Source organism: Elgaria multicarinata, chromosome 2, assembly GCF_023053635.1.
Source record: "Elgaria multicarinata webbii isolate HBS135686 ecotype San Diego chromosome 2, rElgMul1.1.pri, whole genome shotgun sequence".
Taxonomy (NCBI): domain Eukaryota; kingdom Metazoa; phylum Chordata; class Lepidosauria; order Squamata; family Anguidae; genus Elgaria; species Elgaria multicarinata.
The window spans coordinates 94865585-94888889 of record NC_086172.1 but is presented as its reverse complement, the minus strand read 5'-3'; the positions used below and the strand labels follow the sequence as shown (position 1 = coordinate 94888889).

The 23305-nt window shown below is 42.2% G+C and overlaps 1 protein-coding gene across 1 annotated transcript in view; it reads left to right on the top strand.

Moving 5' to 3' along the window:
- The window catches only part of INSC (INSC spindle orientation adaptor protein), a 183740-nt gene that overhangs the window by 138285 nt on the left and 22150 nt on the right, over positions 1-23305 (top strand). Inside the window, exons 8-9 of the mRNA XM_063117243.1 lie at positions 10333-10504; positions 15380-15558. Of these exons, the coding sequence (XP_062973313.1) occupies positions 10333-10504; positions 15380-15558 (351 nt within the window). The remainder of the gene's footprint in view (positions 1-10332; positions 10505-15379; positions 15559-23305) is intronic.

Sequence of the window (23305 nt, the reverse complement as noted above, 5' to 3'; positions counted from 1 at the left end):
AATAAAATAATAAGGAGATGCAGCCAATAACTGCAAAATGGAATGGATGAGAGGAAAATAAACAACAGCTGATTTATCTTTGACAATTATAAGATGTGGTAAACAGGTGAATGTGAGAATGGTATGTGACGTTGGAGGTCATCTAATCCAACCCCTGCTCAGTGCAGGCTCTGCACTGCAGAGTGCAGCTGTAATATCCCTGGTACACAGCCATCCAGTCTCTGCTTAAATACCTCCAGCAAAAGAGAACCTACCATTCTCTGATGGTGGAACCTAACTTCCACAATCAGTGGAACAGAGGCACTCTGTTCCACTGATGAATAACTCTCACGGTTAGGACATTTCTCCTAATGTTAAGCTGAAATCTGTTTCTCTGCATTTTCCACCCATTATTTCTAATCCTACTCTCTGGAGAAGTACAGGACAAGTCTCCTCTACCTTCTGCATGACAGCCTTTCAAATATTTGAAGACTGCTTCCATGTTTTCTTTTGTTCTCCAAGCTAAACATTCCAAGCTCCTTCAACTGTTCCTCATAGGACTTGGGCCACAGCTAGACCTAAGGTTTATCCTGGGATCATCCAGGGTTTGCCCCTGCCTGAGCACTGGATCCCCTGTGTGTCACCTAGATGAACAGGTTTTACCCCTGGATGATCCAGGGATAAACCTTAGGTCTAGCTATGGCCTTGGTTTCCAGACCCCTCACAACCCTAGTTGTCCTCCTCTGGACATACTCCAGTTTCCCTGCATCCTTCTTACAATGTGGCATGCAGAACTGAACACAATATTCCAGGGTGTGATCTGAAGTATTGTATAGAATAGTGTGGAATAAGTGGCTGGGGCAGGCATGTGATTGATTCATTCTTCTAAGTGTACAGAACAGTACATTGGGAAGGATAAGATGTGTATATTTCATTTAAGATGGCTACCATAAACAGTGAATGAAGATGAAGTATGCCCTTTCGCTTCCATGCGGCTAGCCATACTAGGTGGTGGTGCCTAGGTGGTGCCAATGACCTGACTGACTTCAGCTTGGTGAAGGAAATACAGTGGTGAGAAGATTCCACAATATGTCCCTCACCCAAGCAAAGCAGACACACCGAGTGGCTGTCTGCAGAGGAAAGTTTACCTTCACAGTAGTTGCACTTCCTAAAGTTGTCTCCTGAAGGTGAAAAGGTGATTAAGGATCACAGTAAACCAAAATAAAACAAGACACTAAACAAAAGTTAGAATAAAACAGGAGAAAAAAAGAAAAGGCCTCAGCAGCTGACAGCCTGTTGGCCAGCTAAATTATGTTTATGCTCCTGATCCTACAGGTGAGTGTGTGGACAAGAATTGTAAAGGGCCCTGGAAAAGGGAGGGAGAAAATAAAATACATTTCACCATCGTACAGAAGACAGTGACCAGGTGAGCTGTGCACCTGCCTGTTTGGTCTGCTGCTGAGGTGCTAATTATGGATGGGCCATGGTTCTTATGATTCTTTGCCTTTTAACTGGGATTGGACAGGGCAGCCCTTCAAACAGAGGACACCTTCAAAGAGAGGACGATCCTCTGGCAGCTGTTCAAATAGAGGACTCTCTTCTGTTAAAGAGGACAGAGTAAAGAAAACAACTCACACAGGTCTAATTAATATTAGAGATTGAAAAATAATTTTGAAAACCTGTAGCATCCAAGTCTGGAATTTGGGTATATTTGGGTTTCTAAAGTTAAAGAGCCATTGGATCATACTTATTGTTCAGGTGCCAAATGGAACAGTTTATTTTTCCTTTTTGATTATGATCATGTTTCCTTCTTCAGTCATGCCCACACCATAGCTTTCTGCTGCTGCTGCTGCTGCTTCTCCTTCTCCTCCACCTCCTCCATGAAATGTGTTGCATCACTCAAAATGTTTTAAAATAAAAATCTCATCAAACAATCAGCTTTTGTAGTAATGTTCTTTTTTCTAAGTGCCAGATGTTGGATAATATATCCTCATGAAATTGAATGTTGGTAGCATTATTTATTTAAAACTATATGATCATAATATGTTTTTCAGTGAGCACATCTCATTCTTAAGGGTGCCCTGCTATGCATACAACAACATCTTTCTGTATATATGCCTGTTCTTTGCTGCCAACTGTCATCCCTCAGGGTAAATAAAAATGAGGGCTATGTGGGAAGTGCTAATGCTTGGCCTTTGTTCAGCCTCAGGTTTCAGGTCCATCATTATTATGGGTTACCTGACAGTTTCTCCCATTGTGCCTTCTACTGTAGATATTGATATGTATGCTTGTGAATTCAGGCAAAGAATATAAAGTAAAGCCTTATTTATTATTTAAAAAGCATCACCCCTTCTAACCTGTATAATCTTGAATATGGTACTACTCACATATCTTGTCATATTAAGAATATAGGACATTCAGCATACATGATCTAGTACTCTTGAGGATTGTCTGGAGACAGACCATAGTTTTTATTAATGTTGGAGTGGCATGAGAGAAGCATGGCTTTCCATGATGTACATACATACTTCTTTAGTCCATCTGTTGCCTTTGGTTAAACAGGTTTTGTAGGATTTCAAAAATAAAATAAAATAGAAAACCTTGCAAAACCTGGTTACCAGAGGCAGATGTTTTTCCAAACTGCATTCAACTCTCTGCAAAAAACCCCTATGAGAACCTAAGAAGTTCAAAGGTTCAGCCAGATGCTTCCGGAAAGCCCATCAGCAATGCATGAAAACAAAAACCCATCCCAGCAACTGCTGTTGAATGTGACATATGCCTCTGAACCTGAACATTTTATTAGCTATCATGGCTACAAGCCTTTAATAGACATGTCCTCCAATAATGTGTCTACGCCCCTAGGCTACAACGACCCTACTGCTTTATAGCGGTATGGAAGTGCACTGATAATTGTTGGAGCACAATCCACATTCCATATACCGCTTTCGTGGTGTAATTTCCTGCTTTTTCTTTCACTTTTGTAATGATTTGACACAAGGTGTAGATCTCTCACTAGACACCATATAATAAGCTATGACATGTATTGAATGGGAAACTGTTGGGTAATTTGTAGCCTTCTGTGCTTCAGCATAGGGGAAGGGGCATTATACATAAATGATGTAGTAGTAGTAGTAGTAGTAGTAGTAGTAGTAGTAGTAGTAGTAAGGTGTGTGTTAATCTGTACAGCACCATGTACATTGATGGTGCTATATAAATAAATAAATTAATAATAATAATAATAATAATAATAATAATAATAATAATAATAATAATAATAGGGAGTTTGGCAGAGGGTCAGAGAAAGCAAGTCCCCCAGCCTCTGAGGGGATTGCACTGAAGTAATGTGTGGTGGATTGTGTTTCAAACCTTGTAACTGATGTGATGCCTATGTTTTTCGGGGGGGAAAGGCCCTTTTACCTGGAAATCCGTGGTACTTCTTTGTCCCCAACATGACTAATGTCACAATCAAGCTTTCCACACACAATATTCCTCAAATGCAGAGTCTCTGTAGCATCCTGTTGCATTAATAGAATTCTTTTGTTTGTATTATCCGGCTGACCCATTCTCTTGTATTGCCAAGACGTTGAGCGCGTTTGACATTTTAGCTGATTACTTCCCCAGAATTAAGCAGAAAGCAGGGCATCGGTCCAACGTTCCTTTCAGTGTGAAAGCTAATTATATAAATGCTTTGAACAGCAATTTCTTTTTAGATGTTAAAGTGCTTTTATTAGATTGTTCTCCTGTCCTCTTTAAATTTATTATTGGACACTTATAAATGGTGTGTGGCTTGGTGGCTATTTCCCCGCCCCACTTCAGGATCAGGCCAAAATAGTATAAAGTACACCTTATTGCATGTAATAAGGAGGGGGCAAAGCATCCTAACGGGAGTTGATGTGGACCTAAAACATTGTTTTCTTGTTGGTGAAGCTGTATAGGACCATTCTCATAGATCCATTCTCAGGATTAAATCAAGCCCTCATTTCTAAATGCAGCACATCAGCAAATCTGTCCCCACAAAGGAGATGTCCCTGAATGATTGAAAGGGACCATTTTGTTCTTTTACTTCTGATCTCTTTCTGATATGTAAACAGCAATTGCTGAACAAGAGATCCAATCTCATAATAAACAAGATTCCTGACTCCCTTTGTGAAACAGCATGACTCTTAAGTAGCATAAACTGAAATTCTGGCACAGCCCACTGGAGGGGTCACGGTCTTTCCTTGTAAGAGCTTTTTTGATCCAGAGGCACAGAACTGTTTGTGGTAAACAAATCCATGTCATTTCACCTCGAATTACAAAGTGTGCTAAATTCAAGGCAATTAGCATTCCCTGGTCTCTGGGACCAACAACCCAAATCTCTGGGCTACAAAGGGGCTGCCACCATTGCTCTACACCATCCTCCTTCCGTTCTGAAATTGAGCTGCTGCCACACTGTTCTGCCTCCTCATTGCATTCTTCTCATCCAGTAGCTCAATTGACACCCTCTCTTCTTCTAAGGAAGCCATGTGTCCTACAGACTCAGTTTGAAGGGCTGTCAGAGGACTATTTGAAAGGCTGTCCAGTCTGCCCAAGTCCAGTTTGAAGATTAAGAACCATAAGAAGGAATTGCACAAGCCTTGAAGTTGCTCATCTATAGTTAGCACCTGGACAGCAGGCTGAGCAGCCTTTTGGCATGGCAATTTGACATGTAACACAGTTTATCTGTCTAGATTTGAGAGATCTGAGTATGAAAGCTGTTCTGAAAACCCAGGCCTAACTTTGGGTGTCTCCTCTTCTGGCTAGCACAATTCTGTGGGGCTGGACTGTAATGTTTCTGGGTCTAATATAACCTTATTTTATGGAGCATCTAAGAATCTCTTGTACAACATCCTATGGAACTGCTCGGGTCATGTGCCTTCATCCTCCTGGGACTGTCATTGGTGTAAGATTGTAAATAAATAATCAGTTATATGCAAATTAGCTCTAATGTACCTCCCAAGTGGAGCAGGAGAGCAACAATTGTCCAATGGAGTGCTCCTGTGATTCAACAAAGACTTGTACAAATCACCACCACTCTCAAAGGCTTTCTTCATCAGATTCACCAGTTGGACAAAGCTTCTACAAGTCCATTTGACCAAGGAAAGTGAGGGCTAGATGTAATGTGCTGAGAATCCCAGTCTTCGGCAAACTTCCTGAATTCAGCAAATGAGAACTGTGGGACATTATCACTAAAGACATCATCTGGAACACCATGCCTGGCAAAGATTCCTTTCAGACTGGGAGTCAATGATACTGCTGGTACTTTACAATGTGCATATTTCTGGCTAGAGAGAGTAATAATCTGTGACTATTAAGTAATCCTTGGAATGCCACATAAGCAAGTCAGTTCCTACCTTCTGATGGTCACTCTGGAGAAGAAGGTATGGATTCAATGGCTCCGGTTGAAACAGCTCCAGGTGAATGGCTCCAGGTGAAACAGCCTCCTACAAGAGCTCCTATATCCTGATTAATTATAGGCCAATACATCACCTCCCACACTCATTCTTTTCTCCACTTTTTTTTTACATTTCTCAATGCCTAGATGTGTTTTTCTACTGTTACCAATGAACTTACCCAGTCAGTTGGTTCATTTATTTTACATTACTTGTGAGTCTACCATCTTGTCTAGCTCAGTTTGTAGTTTATCCCGAAGAGCAAATGGCACTTCCCTGCATGGGTGAATAAATGGAGGCACTCCCTTACTAATCTGGATGGAGTGTTCACCTGGCAAACAGCCCAGCCCTACAAACAAATCCTTGTATTCTTCTATGAGCGATGCATACCCTTGGTCAGCATGGTCCTGAATTGGAAATATGCTTTTTACCAGATTTAATTTTTCACAGGCTGCTAGACCCAGGATGGGTGTCACATTCCTGGGTACAATAAGGAACAGAAGCTTGCATGTGGCATTTTGTACCTGACACTAGCAAGACATCTCCCCAATATCTGGATATTTGGTTCATTGTAACCAGTAACTTTGATATTCTTTAGTCCCAGTTTAGCCCTGTAAGCAGACTTTTATAATCATTTTCAAATAAAATATTAACATGAGCACCAGTATCCAATTTAAATGGAATAAACATCTCATTCACCTGCACTGAGACAATTCAGTTCTTTTCACCCCTGTTTCTTGCTTCTTCTACATCAACATAAAACTTCTGATCTAAAATATGTACTTGACTTTTTTGTGCTTTGACTTATGCTTCCTGCAATTAAAACAGCATTTTCAAAATGTATCACACTGTTTAGAACCAGTCAGAAATGGGCAATTTCTGGAGCCTTCAGAAATCGTGTTCCCCCCTTGTAGCAAGGGGGTCCTTAAAGGTCATATTAACAAAAGGGTAGTGTTAACAGGGCCTTTAAGGCCCCTATTGGTGTGTGTGTATGTGTGTGTGTGTGTGTGTGTGTGTGTGTGTGTGTGTGTGTGTAAACACATGATTTCCGGAGGCTCTGGAAAGTGCTCAATTCCCCCTTCCATGCTAATGGTGGCTGCCACTAATGCAGCGAGGGAAAGGGAAGCCAGGGCAGGCAGTTGCTGAGCACTCGTGAGCCTCGTGAGTGCTTGGTGGAGGCTCGTGCAGCCTGACTCGTGTGGGGCAGGTGGGAGCAGCAGCAGGGCAAGCACCCGAGGTGCAAGTGCATGTCCATTTTGCCCATCCCTAAGCATGAGTGGTGAAGGTGTGACCTATGCAATATTGGGCAATACTGCACAGCTGGATATGATATGTGATAAGAAACAGACCCGGTCAAATTGTAACCCAGTTTGCTGGAGGGACGTGTCTTCTGAAAGTGTCAGTAGAGAGCTATACTTCATTGCCTGTTTGGAATGGGGGCTAGGTTGGTTTCTGTAGTTGGAATTTTCTTTTAGTGGTCCAACGGTTCTCAAGAGTCCTCCCATCTATCCCAAATCTCAGAAAATAACCTATCTGCTGATAGAGTGTTGTAGGTTGTTTTGGTATCTGGGAAATAGAATCTACATAGGTGGAAAATGTTGAGTTGAGGTGTGCGCTGCATCATTGTAGTCATGCTGATGTTTTCAGGGAGGGAGTCTGAGGAACTGAGGCAAATAGTGGTGACTAAAGATGAAGTTCTCAACCTTATTGATGAATTGAAAGCAAATAAATCACCAGGCGCAGATGGCATCCATCCTAGGGTTGTCAAAGAACTCAAATATGAAATTGCGAACCTCCTCACAAAAATAGGCAACATGTCCCTAAGCTCAGCCTCTGTACCAGAGGACTGGAAGATGGCCATTGTAACATCAATTTTAAAAAAGGGATCCAGGGGGGATCCAGGAAATTACAGGCCAGTTAGCTTGACATCTGTTCCAGTTAAATTGGTTCACAGCATTATTAAAGACAAAATTAGTAAGCATATAAAAGGGCAGGTCCTGCTGAAGAAGGGTCAACATGGCTTCCACTAAGGCAAGTCCTGTCTCACTAATCTACTAGAATTCTTTGAGAGTGTAAACAAACATGTAGACAGGGCTGATCCGGTGGACATTGTTTACTTAGACTTGCATGTGGTTAGATAAAGGTAGGACTTGGTGTCAACAAGACTTTTTCAAGTGTTGGCCCTAGCCAAATGCCTTTGGATTGCACCACTCATTGTTCCTCTCCTTCATACCTCTCCACTCCCTTTTGGGTCACATCTAGCATTTCATGACAATATACAGTCTGCAATTGGGGCTGCCTCCCATCCCCTGCAGGAGCAACCTGTGCATGGCTACCCCAGGTGAAAGGAGACTACCTAAAAGCTGCCAATTCCCTCAGCCAGCATTTGGTAGAAAAAGGGTATAGCTATGGAGATTTCACTGTAGCTCTGGAGGCTTGACACAACATGTTGAATGGAGCTGCCTTGCCTGTCACTGGGCTTGCTGAAGGAATTCAGTCTTTGCAAATTCTGAAATCAACTGACTTGATCCACACCTTCTAGACTAAATGGGAAGACAGGAACTTATACACCAGCTTTTGTACTTCCCAGTTGTTCCAAGGTAGTTAGACGTATGAACATAATAGTTTAGTGAGAGCCATGTCATCCGAACCTGGCGAGGTGCATGGTGGAGGTGGCTTCCAAACCATCCAATAATCCATGGCTTGATGTAGGGGTTGTGGGGTCATTTGGAAGCCACCCTCACCATGCACCTCGCTGGGTTCAGAGAATATGGCAACCTATGGCATAGGCAGGTATGCAAGTGGCATGTACAGGGCTGGGAAAAGAAGCCGCAGTGGCTTCTTTTCCTCCATTGATTTTCTGAACCTGGCTAAATTGTACAAGTCTGATCTAGTTCTATTACTCTATTCCCAGCTACACTACTGTCCTCTACTTTTTACACCTGCTTTCCCCAATCTGACATCCTGTTTTGGACTACAACCTGTAGCATTCCTGATCTATTGCCCATGCTGATTGGAGTTGAAGTCCAATAATCTGTAGGCACCCGTAGGCACCAGATTGTGGAAGGCTGTTTTATACTGTCTCCAGCCATCCATATCTGCGCATTTATTGGATTTATTGTCTCAGGAATAATATAAATGATACGTGATATCTGAAGACAAGGAAAACAAATTAACAAAGGAGTTTGGTTCACCCCAGAGTTTAGTCACAGCACCCTGCACCCACACACTATACACACTTGATACCTCCCACATTGTAGTTAGTGTTAACAGTGTTCACAGCAGTCTGTTATAGATAATATTGGCTTACCCTTGGGCAAATGTTTCAGGTCCAGACTCAATTTTCTTGCAACTTGACTCCAAGGTGACAAAACTGGGGCCCTTTCCTCTTATTGTGGCTAGTGCACATGTTTGACGTCCAAAAAATCAGCCTGTGAGGACACCGTATTTTGTAACCTTCTCATATACCTTGGGGCAAAGTGAGTTATGCCAATGGTTGGCTTTGACTAGAGGAACATCACTCGCAGTAAGTAGATGGATGCTGAAATCCTGTCAAGAAATGTGAACATTGGACACATAATTTCTTTTGAGTTTCTGAATATCAGATGCTGGACATTATTTGTATTCTGGAAAATAAATATCCTGGTGATATATTTCTCCTTGTTGTAATCATTACAAACCCTAAGATAACAGTGATCCTTTCCATATGCCCGATAGCATTTCTCATAAAATGCTCTTATTGACAGCAGAAACCAAATGCTTTAATTTATGTCCAGCTAGGGACATTTAATTATGTTAACTTGGCATTGCCTATTAATAAATAACTGAAATGAGAGCAACGAAAGCTTTAAACAAACAATTTAAGGGATGAATGGCAGAACATTAAATATTGACAAGTACTGAAGACACTTAGAACATACGCACTGACTATTGTGTGAGGAACAGCTCCTTGCATACTGAAATGCCATGGCAAAGGAATATGGGGGCGGGAGGGTGGGAAGGTACTAAGAATTGAAATGCCGTTGAAGTTCCCCTGACCCCAGCTCAGAAATGCACTTTTGGGGCTTCATTAAAGTCCACTTCAAAGGAAAGGCAAGATTTAGAGCCCCCCCAAATTCTTCAGATTAAAATCCAAACTGGAGAATTACCAGCTTCTCCAATGCAAGGTTCCTCTTACCCTCATACATACTAATGGAATGGCTTCCTTCTATTAGCTTGCATTGGGAGGAGGCACTCTACAGGGGTGGAAAATGAGAGTGGAATATGGGGTCCAACCTCCTGCTGAGCATCGTTCAGGGTTCCCCTCCCCCATAAGTCAACTCTGTTAGCTTATGTAATGGGATGGGGGGGGACCCTACAGGTGTAAAATCCAAGAGAAGGGGAGAGTGCACACATCTTTCTGAAGACCAGTGGGAAGGGGACGCCTGCCCCATACCCTCATGTTTCACTCTACAGGTTTTCCTCCTTATCCAGCCAATAGGATGTGGGTTTAAACCCTACAAGAGTGAACTGCAAGGATCCCTCAATCTCATCCCTCAGATTGACTCAGATATTACCTGGGAGTCTCCACACACACACACCCCACACACATACTATGAGGCGATCTCAGGTAATTTTCCAGTTAATCTGAGATGTGCTTTGTAGACATTGCCATTTCTACTTAAGCATATAACAGGAAACATTCTTGATCACTCCTGATTCCTCCTGTTCTACTTCTATATGGGATTTCTAAATTCAGCATGCTGCCTTGAGAGAGTTTTATCCTTAAAGTTTGCCTTAAAATAATTTTAAATAAATAAAAGCGACTTAAAATATCTAAAATACACATTGAAAAGGCATTGTTGACATTCTTTGTATTCTGGCATCTGTTCCCAAAGGAATTTTATACTTATTGCCTTACCCAAATGTGCCCTTGAGAGCTTTGTTTCCCTTTTCCTCCTAGGTCGATGGGATATTATGCTTAGCAGACATCCTTACAGATAACACCCACTCCCAAGCTACCCATGCAGAAGCAGCGGCGGTAATAGCACAGATCACATCCCCTCAGCTCACCTTCACGCAACACCTCAGCAGCTTCCTTGAGAACATGGAGGAAATTGTCACAGCCCTTCTCAGTATGTATATTTGAATGCTCCCTGCAATAATTTCAGTCGTAGTTTGAGTGTCAGAGCTCCTGGGATACAAATATTGAACCTGATGACCAGAATTTCATTCAGAGAGTTGGGAAGCTAGGGGTGAAAACAGTAGAAATGCATCTAAATGAATACATTTAATCTTTTTGTTACCCCCAGACCTCAATGTTCCTTCCTTCCTGAGTGTGCAACAGTATGTGTTGACCTTTGTTGCATCCTGCCTAATATCATGTGTTGTTGTTGTTATTATTTACATTTCAATTCCACCCAATAGCCAAAGCTCTCTGGGTGGTTTACAAAAGATTAAAACCCTAAAAATAAAATATAAAATATAACATAAACCCCTATGTATACAAAACAATTTAAAGGACTCAACAATAAATACCCCAGGATATTTATAAAAGGCCTGGAACCAAAAAGATGATCATGTTGGTGCCAGGGAGACCTCACTAGGGAAAGCGCTCCATAATCAGGCCCTCTCCCTTGTTGCCACCTCCTGAATATCACTCGGAAAAGGCACCTGCAAGAGGGCCTTAGATGACGAATATAGTGAAGTGGGATATTCAAGCAGGCCTTTGGCATGTAAGCTGGTCTGTTGGGTTGGGTGCTTTTAAAAAATTATTTTATAGTTGTGTGTTTTTAATTGTGTTTTTAATGTATTTGTTTCATGATTGTTCTAACTACATTCTTATTTAAAATTTTGGCTCTTATTATTGTAGACTGCCTTTAGTGCTATTTCAATAATGGAAAGGCAGGGTATATGTCATATAATACATACATACATACATACGTAAATAAATAAATAAATAAATAAGGCTTGCTATTGGATCAGTTCCTCGGGCAGGTTCCTACCTTCCTCAATGTGGTCCCCTCCCTTCTATCATCCCTAGCCAGCATGACTATCATATACATTGGCCATCTATATTCTATCTAATAGAATCATAGAATCATAGAATAGTAGTGTTGGAAGGGGCCTAGAAGGCCACTGAGTCCAACCCCATGCTCAATGCAGGAATCCACCCTACAGCATCCCTGACAGATGGTTATCCAGCTGCCTCTTGAATGCCTCTAGTGTGGGAGAGCCCACAACCTCCCTAGGGAACTGGTTCCACTGTCGTACTGCTCTAACAGTCAGGAAGTTTTTCCTGATGTCCAGCCGGAATCTGGCTTCCTGTAACTTCAGCCCATTATTCCGTGTCCTGCACTCTGGGATGATCGAGAAGAGATCCTGGCCCTCCTTTGTGTGACAACCTTTTAAATATTTGAAGAGTGCTATCATTAATACATATTTAATCTAATATATTCTGTTGTCTGTTACGGTACTTTATGTTGTTGTTGATTATATCTTGTGTGTGCTTATACCTTATTTGACATATGCATGACAATCTAGCTCAGTTCAGCCCTTAGGCTGCAATCCTGTCCCCATGTATCTGGGAGAAAATCCTACTTAACTCAATAGGACTTACTTCTGAGTAGACAAGTGTAGGATTGCACTATTCATCTCAAGGATTTCAATAGCCTTTAAAAATGGATATTGGTGATGGTGATCCTGTAGAAATAAAACCAAATCGGACAAATTCACTCATGGAAATCAATGCTACTTCACCTGCACATAGTTTAAAATCTTACAGTAAAATTTTATGCATGTCTACTCTAAAATAAGTTTCATTGATCCAAGAAAGTGTTGATAAATCTCATTAATTACATTTTCTGTTGATAATGGCCAGGCGGTTGCACTTATTAAAATATTTTTAGGGTATTGTGAACTTTTCATATTGGTCCTTAGTGTCTAGTTCAAAATTCTATAATTATTTCTAGGCCATTACAGATCCTTGAATGCATGTAGTTCTGTGTCTTATTATTTCTTGATACAATAGTACAATATGGATATAATGGAACAGCATTTTATTTGGTTTTTAATTGGCTCACAGTAGAGGACGAAGGCCATTTTTGCTGATTTTCCCTTCTTGCTGCAACTCACTGTGTCTTCTGAAATCTGTTTGAGAGCGTTGGGGAACTCCCCAGAACAGTGATGCTGGGGAAGAGGGAAATTGATGCCTTCTTCCATTAGTGGATCAAAAGCTCTTCCACACTTTTGGATTCCACACCCATGATGCCATTTGGCTTTGTATTTCAAACCAAGAATGCAGCTGGCTATCAGTCAGACATAGTTTAAACATGTCCCTTATGGCTATGCTGGAGCATGAGGCACTGTATTCAGACGCATGATCAAGACATGGCTGTGTGCATATCTCGGAAAAGGTTTAGATATGTTTCTGTTGTTACCACCAAAACATTATCTTGTCTAAATGTGCTTAGGCAGGTCTAGCTCTGCCTAAGCATATTTAGAAAGAAAAGACTGCAACTTTGAGCACAGGGTAATCTTTCCACTAATCAATCACCAATTTCTCTATAATATTTATAGCTGAGTAATTGAATTACTTTTCTCATATATTTAATCTTTAAGCCACAGTGAAATCAAATTGCTGGCTGAGTCAGACCTTAGTTAAAATAAATGTGTACAGGAATTAAAAGGCACTTAGAAGGTTATGATAATAATAGCTGTGTCTGCAGCATTCTAAAGAGGGTTTCAACAACAACAACAAAAATACAGGATATTCTCTTAGGACCCAAAGACATAGTTGTAGTGATAGCAAGATAAATGGCAGAATTATACTCTCACAGAATAATTAGTTTTAACCATCTGCTTATACTATCTCATTTTATATAGTAAAATAACATCATCTTGAACAACAGCCAGCGTAGACTGCTAAGTGTACAAGCCCAGGCCACTAATGAAGTTAATACTCATTGAGAGTTTTGTTCTTGATTTATCTTCTTATTGATACAATCAGTGGCAATACCTGATCTCTATAATAAATACTAATAAGCAATTCAGGAAATGAAAATACAATATATTTGCTAAGTGGTAGATTGTTTTCTAGATGGATGTTGTAATTTTTAGTGATAAGTGCATGCTAAACTAAGTAAATTTGCAAGGGACTTTTAGAGTGCAAAGCTTTCAATGCTGAACAAGGAAGCGATTTATTTTAATCAAAATCCAAAAGAGAAGCCATGTTAATATCCATGGTCCTTTCTACACCTTTGATTTCCCCCTGGAATCCCTGGATCATCTCTGTGCATCCAAATGATGACCAGGGGATCCCGGGAGCAGGCATGGACGATCCCTCCATTTTCCTGGGAAAGCTGGGACCTTGGTTATCCCATTTTTACCCGTGATCCCGGGATGATCCCGAGGACTGCAGGTGGTGTGGGAGCCCATCCTGGCTTCTTCCCTCCTCCCTGCAAGTAGCAGGGGTCAACAGAGGGAAGGAGCTGGGGTGGGGTGGGTGGAGCCCAGGGACATTGGGGATGGGGGAGTGAGATCGGAGCTTTTTTTTTTTTAAAAAAAAATCTTACTTTGCACTGCAGTACAAGTGCACTCCCGGGCCCTATGTTTTATTTTTAAAAAAAGGTGGACACAATGGGCGCAATGTGCCTCTTCACTTCCGTGACATTGCACGGCCGTCTGGATGCAGGGCGATGATTCCAGAAGCCGGAAACCCCGGGATTGTCTCCCCTTCGATGTGTAGAAAGGGCCTATGTGGTGGAAGAGACACATTATACTGTGCCATCACTGTGAGTTCGATGTATGCTCTAATAACAAGCATGGAGCTCCAGGGTACTCAGGATTCCCCATTTGTTTTAAATGGGTGACTCCATGAGCTTCTAAATGTTTTAAGCATGGATTTGGTTTCTCTATTGAAAAAGGGTTTTGCAGTATGGCAACTCTGTGTCTGCATTGCAGCACTCATGATCATAAATAATCACTGGATTGGGTAGAAGGGTGCAACCCAGGGATACAGGCAAAGCCCCTAGGAATTGGTGCTACAAGGCATATTTAGGCTGCTATCCTATGGTCCTTGGACAAGTGTCCCAGGGGCCATAGGATTTGGCATATTTCCCTTCTGAGAGCAGAGAGAGGGGTTTTCTCTCTAAGTGGGAGAGCTAATGGTGGATTCCTTCCCCAAGCCCCTGCAGAAATGCCTGTGGCAGTTCTTCTCCAATGTCAGTACTCCAATGTCAGTACAGGGGTAAAAGCGATATGCCAGGGCTGGGCCGAGGGGCAGGCTGGGAGCTTTCCTGTCCCCAAACTGGATGCTGATCTATGCTTGGCATGTAGCTAGCATAGATCAGTTCCCTCCCATTGGTTTCAATGGGAGATAATTCAGCTAGAAAAAGAGAGAGAAAAAACCTGACACTGGGGAGGGAGAGAAGAGTGGAAATCCTGGTGCCTGAAGGGCTTTGGATTTGTTGGTGGCTGTGATGTCGGAGCTCTCATGAATGGCAGGTAGATTTGCCATGTTAAACATTTAAATATAGCTTGACTTCCTGGGTTCTTCTTGCTGTTATATTTTTACATGAACTTTCAGCAGCAGCATGAGCCTGGGTGTCATGGATCACTGAATGCATGAAGCAGATTGAAAGAAGGGATTTTCCATATACATATACATAGTTTGGGCTTCTTTAAAGGCAAAGTTATATCAACAAAGTGAAACATTAATAGAATACGTAACTTTCTTTGTAAAGAAGAACTGGTGCTGGCATTTGCTTTCCCCCCACTTCCCTTTTTCCTTTTTGTATCATGTCTGATTGTAAGCTGGAGTGCAGGGATTGCCTTATTTGTTTTATTGATCTGTAAGCCATTCTTGGAGGTGGGGTGGGTTTTTTTCCTTTTGGTAAAATGTTTTACATGAAATACATAGATTAATATTCTCAGTTTGTGTATGGATGCTCCAGTGGTTTTAATTTATGGGTTTTATTATATTGTGTTGTTGTTGTTTTTAACATATCTAGAACTGTGCCAAGAGGCCATCTCTGGAGAGGTTTTCCTGCTAGCTTCAGCTGCACTTGCCAACATTACATTTTTTGATACAATGGCATGTGAGATGTTGCTCCAGCTGGACGCGACAAACATCCTTATAGCAGCTTGTTGTGACAAACAGAGAGTGGATAGCCCCTATTCCCGAGATCAGGTAAGTGAAGACACATAGATACATTGCTATATGGTCATTGCTATATGGTCATGGCTGTCATAGTTCAAAGTCTTGGGGCTGGCTCATATATGCACCATCAGCGGTTGACTTGCTTTTGAGAATGAAATACAAAAGGCAGACATTCCACATCTACTCTTCCTTCTCCAGAGAGTGTCATCAGACAAGCATTTTACGGCAGTCTCATGACTGGCCACTCACGGTTCTTCGGAGGACGTTTTGATGACATAGTGTTCCTCCCGCACATCTCCCACTCCTCCTGCTCTTTTTTCCATCACAAAATAAGACCTAGAAAATATGGATTTTTTAAAATAATAATAATAATAATAATAATAATAATAATAATAATAATAATAATAATAGTATTTCTTACCTGCCTCTTCATTTGGATCAAGATGGGGAACAACAATAAGTATAAAATACATAAAACTGAATTAAAAACATACTATACATGATTAAAACATCCTAAAAACATCCTTTAACGATCCCTGCTGCCATTTTCTGCTGTGTGCAGGAGAAGCTGCGTGATAAAAACGCCCACTGACTGGGCCACGTGGGCACTGCTTGCTTCGTCTTTCTTGCCCATGTGCAGAAAGAAGAAGCTGCTCATCCCTTCTGTGGGACAGAAGCAAGGTTTCCCCTCCCATCAGATGAGGCTCAGAGTAAAAATAAATAAATTTGAAATACTCATTTAAAGACAAATGATATATACCCACCCTGCAGATTCAGCAATGAGTTATAGGAGCAATGTATAAATGGAAAAGTGGATGCATGTAATATTTGACTAGGGGTGGGTGGGGCGTTGAACCATGAAAACATAAATACAGCAGCAATTTGCACAAGTAACCAAACAGCTAGCAGTAAATCACATGTATTACTAAGCCCTATCCACTAGTCCAAATTAGTTAACAGTGACAATATTCCCAACTAAGTAGAGGTTCTACCTAAAGATTAAGGAAAGAGGATTTATAGCTACCTCTCGCAAGCAGAGGGACGGGCTCATGTGAGCTCAGGTGAAAGTTGAAGAAGATTGCTCCAGGACGTGTTGTACAGAATTCAGGAAAATCCTGATGGCAAAATTAGTTCAGATGTTTTAAAAATGGGCAGACTCCAATGGGGGTGTTTATTCCTCCATCGATTCTCTTGTGCCCTGCTGATTCCGTCATGCTAGCAGGACCCACGGCTTGCGCAACAGCAATTTAGTGCTCCCCCGAGGAAGCCCTGAAATGAGGGGATTGAGGCAGGGTGGTGGGGCCCTCTTATGCAAGCTCTGCTGACCTGCCCCATTTCAGAAATGTTTCCTCCAGAAAGCTGAGAGAGGCGTTTTGGTTTTGCTTTGTTGTTTTTAAAAGTCGTTTTAACAACAACAGCAGCAGCAACAACAACAAGAATAACAACAACTCCTCTCTCAGCATTCGGACACTGAGCAGATAGCAGGACTGGAAAGCCCCAAGGGAAGAAGTCCTGGCTAAGGCCTTGTCGTGGTGAGGGGAAAGCCCGGAGGTGGCTCTGCAGTGGCACTAGGTTCTTTATATGACGCAGCAGCCATTGGGGAGCCATCCCAGGGCTTTCTGCTGAAGATCTGAAATAAAATATTTGGGGACTTAAGTTTTTTCTCTTGCAGCAAGATGACGATGGCATCTGCTTTCTGTCGCCTTGCTCTGGAGTTGCGTTGGAGTGTGTCTGGGCAGATGGCGGCCCCTGATTGGTTGCCATCTGCCTGGACAGGGAGGAGGGGTGGGCCAGTGAGCCAAATGGCCACTGGAACTCCTCCGCACTTCTCCAGTGTGAGGAGAAGGATGCTTGGCTTCCCCCACAAAAAGGTTTAAAACAAATTAACAACAACCAAAACTTGGAGGGACACGAGGAGGCATGGGCACTCCGGGGCATGGGTGGCAGTGCATGGACCAGCAAGCTGAATGGCTACCTCCGTGCCACCTCTGGTGTGGGGGCTGAGGGATTTTCCCCTGAGAAAAAAGTTAATAAAACCTGGAGGGATGCGAGGATGCGTGGGCGACCTGGTGCATGAGCAGCAGTGCTCACATGCAAACCCTGCGCTCGCTCCTTAGGTGGAAGCAACACGAAGGAACACAAGCGCGGGGTTTGGGGGGCTCGAGGCACCAATGTGCCCTCGTCAAGGCAGCTCCTAAGTCTCTAGGGGGCTTTCCAAGAAGCTCAGTGTGCTGGGGAGGCTGCAAGGACAGAATGGGGAAAACATGGTAAAAGAAAGCACGTTAGCCACCTCCTTCCGGTAAGGGAAGCCCTGAAGCCCTGCACCCAGGCAAAATTTTATCTGAAAAAACACTGCCTGTTCTGCAGGGAAATGAAGAGGTTATGGTTTCAGCACAGCACTAACAAAAATTGCAGGAAGATTTGTGGAGTACTTGTAACACAAGGCCAGAGGGTCTATTGCCTACATAAAAAATGCAATGGTTGGGTAGTCCCCTGGAGTTGCCACGAAATGACCCAGTTGATGGACCTCACCTCACAGCTGACATGTGACACAATGGTGTCCCTCTAAGGTGATTTCAGACATCATGTAAAAATAGCCTTTAAAAGAAACAGCCTTTGTGAGATAATAAAAAGCCATGGGTTTTCCACAGTTTTAAGCTTCCATTACAACTTCCACATTTAAGCTCTATAACATTCTTTTTCTTTGAGCTGTTAAACGTTCTCTGCAAGGCCTTGCACTCATATGGAAGTTTCAGTGTAAATTGCTCCGGCAATTCATCTGTTTGTCTGTGTTTGGGCATATAAATATGGGTTTGCAGGATATTAAAATAGACATCTGTGAGTTTCAAGGAAGTCCCATAAGTCTGAGTAAAACCTGGTTCAAACCCTCACTGAAGCTTAATGAATGACTATCATTGACGTCAATGGGCTCCGTCTCAAGAAGCCGGCAGTCGGCAGACTCTGCTGGCAACCGTCAAGCAAGTAGCTTTTAATTTATACTCTTCTTTATAGCCCTCCCTTAAAAAAATGAAACACTGCAAATGAAATGAGAAAAAAGATAATACGTCATTATGGTTGAAAAAGCTGTATCAACAGAATAATAATTTAAAAATCTTTCATGTTCCTTTTGAGCAGTGGGTTTACTCTATACTGCAATTGTTGCTCTAAAGCACCATAAAACTGTGGGATAGGTTACGCCCCATAATGTGAACTATCATCTAGAGAAGCCTTCCTCAGCCTCCAGATGGGTTTGACTACAATCCCCATCTTGCCTAGCTAGTAAGACCATTGGCCCTGTTGGCACAGGTGATGGGAGTTGTAGTCCAGGTTGGTGAAAGCTGATCTAAAGATACTGTGTTAGGATATGTGATTCACTGGGATAACACTTGGCTGAATTTCCACCTCCCTATTTTGCAACCTCATTCACAGGTCACCAAAAGGAGGTGTTTCTGTAATGGGGTGGGGGTCCAATTCCCTGGTATGCACCATGATGTAGCCTCATCCCAAGGCATTATGAAGGTAAAAAATGGTAGCCACCAGCTTCAAGGAGCCAAGAGAAATGTAGGTGAGTGTCAGGACCGGCCCTAACATGAGAGTGTGCCCAGTGGTAGGGATCAGAACTGTATATGTCTCACAGCCTTCCCAGCACCCCCTGAGCTAGTCTGCTACTCTCTGGTACAGTGGATGGTGCTGTCCTGTATCCATTGTTTAAAAAAGATTTTATTGCTGGTTTGGTTGGCTTTTGTACATGGAGTTGAGGAGCGGGCCATCTTGTCCTTCACCTCCAGTCCCTCCCTGACAATGCAAAATAAGCAAGTCCCCTCCCCTGCCCACTTTTTCACTTCGACATTCAGCTTTTTGGAGAATGTTTGACCCACTCCCATGGTTGACGTTTGTCTGCATTAACCCAGCTATACAGCCAAGCAAAATAATAAACTGCCCAGAGAGCTTCAGCTTTGGGGCGGTATATAAATATAATAAATAAATAAATGAAACTAAATAACTTTCAGAGGGATAATCGTGTTAGTCTGTTGTAGCAAAACCAACCAAGTACCTTGCAGCACGTTGAAATTTATCATGGAACAAGCTTTCTTTGGACACATGAAGTAACATATTCAGTTGGTAGATTTATATACAAATGAGTACAGAGGGGAAAAAGTTTTAAAACAATTTGAACAACCTTATTTGGGTGTTCAATTCCACTGCATGATTAAAATTGCCTGAGGGGAGAGCGGCATTGCACTTGCTGGCCCTGCTGTTATCCACACGTTGGTCTGAAGTGTGTGTGGGGGCTGCAGTGGTAGGTATCTCGGCTTCCCACACAATTTAGAACTCAGCAGGCTCCCCACCTCAGACCTTTCCTCTTCAACACATGAGTAACAGAAGCCCAAGACACAATGGATGCAATGGAGAGGGTAGGACCAGTGAATTTGGCGCCTGCCTGACCTCCAGAGGCAGGGAATTCCATAGGAGGGAGGCCACCACGCTGAAGGCTCTTCCCCTGGTAGACTCCAATTGAAGGGTAGGTCTATGTGGAACCACAAGGAGCATGCCCTCGGATGACCTTAGTGACTGGGCAGGTTGATAGGGGAGAAGGTCTTCTCTCAGGTATTCCAGTCCCAAGTTGTTTAGGGCTTTGTACACTAGTACAAATTAAACTGAAGTCGGTGGGCAGGTTCATCATGAAACGCAGTCCCTCGCCAGCACATACACACTTCAGATGAAGCTGTTACCAGCTAAATACATCAGAAGAACCTTTATATGTTTTAAGTCTTAGTTGCCACCAACAGTTTAGTACCTAAAACAGTGAATCATGATACTTCATATATCTTAGACTTTAAATACTACCTAGCCCATATGGACTCAATCCTGAGTAAGGTATTGGATACTCTGGGATCCTCATAATGATGATTCTACTTTATTGGCTTTTACACAAAGGTTATAGCTATCTGAACCTAGGGATGTATGAGAAATTCATTTCAGTTGTTGTTTTTTTAAATCAGAACTGGCCTAGTTCTCACTTCCCAGAACTGAAGGTGGACTCGAACACAAACTGGTTGAAGTCAGTACATTTCTGAACTTACAATGCAATTCATGGAACCTAAATATGTTCACAAATGTGTTCATTTAAAAAAATGTGTATGAAAAGAATGCACTGTTGTGAAAAATGTGGACTAGCAGACCTTAATCAGTGGGAGAAAATTGTACATTTTAAAAATTTGCACAATTGATGCTCACATTTGGAAAATGTGCACAAAATTATACACAACATTTCATGAAAAATCTCCTATGAACAAAGTTAGAACAAGCGTCCAGGTGGGATTTGGAGAACCATGCACACCTTGAGTTTTGCTGGTTTACACAACCCTGCCTAACCCCCATTTCAAAGTTATCCTCCATGCTAGCGTTGCCCCAAATTCCCTGCCCCCACATGCTCCACCAGTCTGAAGGGGGAAACCTATGTGTGTTTGGCTGAATGTGTGTAGGCTGCTCCAGGCAAATGGGAAACCCAGTCACATGGAGTGGCTTATGTGCATTGAGCTGAGCACCGATCATTCCCCCCATCCTTTAGTCCTCCTGCAGAATGCGTAAAGGTCTGGGAGTGGAGCCAACACAGGGACCGGGACCGGGCTTGCCACCCCACTCCCCAGTGGCCATGTTGTCGGAATACATGGGTGACAGCTTCTGAAAGGAGCACCTGTCATTTGTCTTGACAAAATTACTGTGTCCTGGAATCCCTGATGTTTTGTAATCAAACCAAATATATAAATAGCATAGATGAGCACTTTTAAAGATACAAATTACTTATGGTTTCCTGTGTAAAACTGTTTAGGATAGCAACTAAATTTCTGGAGTTCCTAAAAGCCAGGCTCCCAAACAGTGCCCTGCTCTTATTTTTATCTCCATTACTGGCATTTGTAGCACTTGTTTAATTTCCTAAGTATTTTGAAAAAAATAATTATGTAATTCATCATCTTCAGCTTTGTTAACATAGACAAAGTGATTACCTCACCCGCTTACTATGGAAGCAATGCTTTTGAAGTCGTTTCCTAAATGTGAGCCCAGTCACTTCGTAAATGACTGTGTCACACATGCCAGGTTGTATTATGCAAAATGTTCAAGCTACACAAAGCAAGCTATAGCCAATAGACATGCTGTCATGTTTGCAGAAAACTACTGCTTCTGGGCACTCTTCTAGCTGTTGGTGTATTGTCACAGAAAGCCATAAATTGATTGAGCCCTAAATAAATATGAGTATGTTCACACAGATGCTGATTCCCATATCAATGGAAAGTGTGACTTTCTATACACTTCCGACATGGAGGCCAGCTCTCACAATCTTATCTCACAGTGGGTACAACCAAAGTGACCCAATACACTCTAGTGAACTGACACAAAGTGATTGGATATAGGAGATAGGAGAGATCAATCTCTATGATAAAAGGAACACTACACTTCTAACCCTGCAAGGTAGGATTAAACTGCAAGAGAATCTTTATTGTTTCTTTCAGAGGTAGAGCATCCACCACTCATATGATTAATATTATTAACTCTTAACATGAACATATGACAATCCAGGCTTATGGCTTGTACCTATGAAGAGGTACAGAGCCCTTTCCCAAAGCTTCCTTCACTTCCCTTGAAACCATGATAGAATGTACCAAGTGGTCTATAACCTGAGTAAGACCAACTTCAAGCTATGCAAAAGAATGAAATCAACTTCAGTCTCCAACTAAGCATATTTTTTCTAAAACGGCCAGTTGCTTTTAAAATGAAATGAAACATAGAATTAACTAAGGCTGTAGATAGACCCAAGGTTTATCCCAGGATTGTCCTGTCAAACCTGTTCATCTAAGTGCCACACAGGGCATCCAGCGCTCAGGCAGAGACGAACCCGGGATGATCCTGGGATAAACCTTTGGTCTAGCTACAGCCTAAGACTTTACTTATAATACTTCATTAAATACTAACATGGCCAAACAAGTTAAACTGCAATCCTATACCTATTTACCTAGGAGAAAGGCCAAATCTATACTAAGCAGGATATAATACTTTGAAATCGTGACAAGCCTCTTGCTTATTTGTTCTCCCCCACCTGCACAGGACCACCTCTCACAGGCCCTTCTGCATTTCTAGCCAATACAAGTCATTACCAAGATCAGACAGTTGTACCCTGTCATTCCAGTCAGGCTCCTTCAGTGCTTCTACAGTCTCAGGCTGTTGGATACTCCAATCACAATGTTTAAATAATTCATTATAAATTCCCAACTCTCTGCCACTGCCCAAATGGGTACCTGCCATTCTCCCAGCTTGCTCTGGGACTCCAGCAAGATCAAGTACTCACTTCCTTACAAGTACACACACCAGTGGACTATACCAATGGTTGTCAATATTGTTACAAACCATTTTAAAGCAGTAGTGTAGATCCTGCCTAAGTCTCATGAACTCATTGGGACTTTCATTGATTCCTGCAATGTGCCTGGGGTTGGACTCGATGACCTTGTAGGCCCCTTCCAACTCTACTATTCTATGATTCTATTGTGCTGTTATTCACTTATGGCACCTGTGACTCCAAAGCATGAAAGAGTCCAGTCTTTTCTTCACTAGCCACTTGAAGGCAAAGCAAAATTTGACAATCAAAGGTATTTCTATTTTGGCAAGGCAAGTTGGAAAGTGCCCATAGAGAGGTTGGAAAGTCAAACCGACCAATCAATCTTGACCATACATCCTTCAGGTAATTCCTGCATGTACAAATTTAATATAAGGTGCATTCATG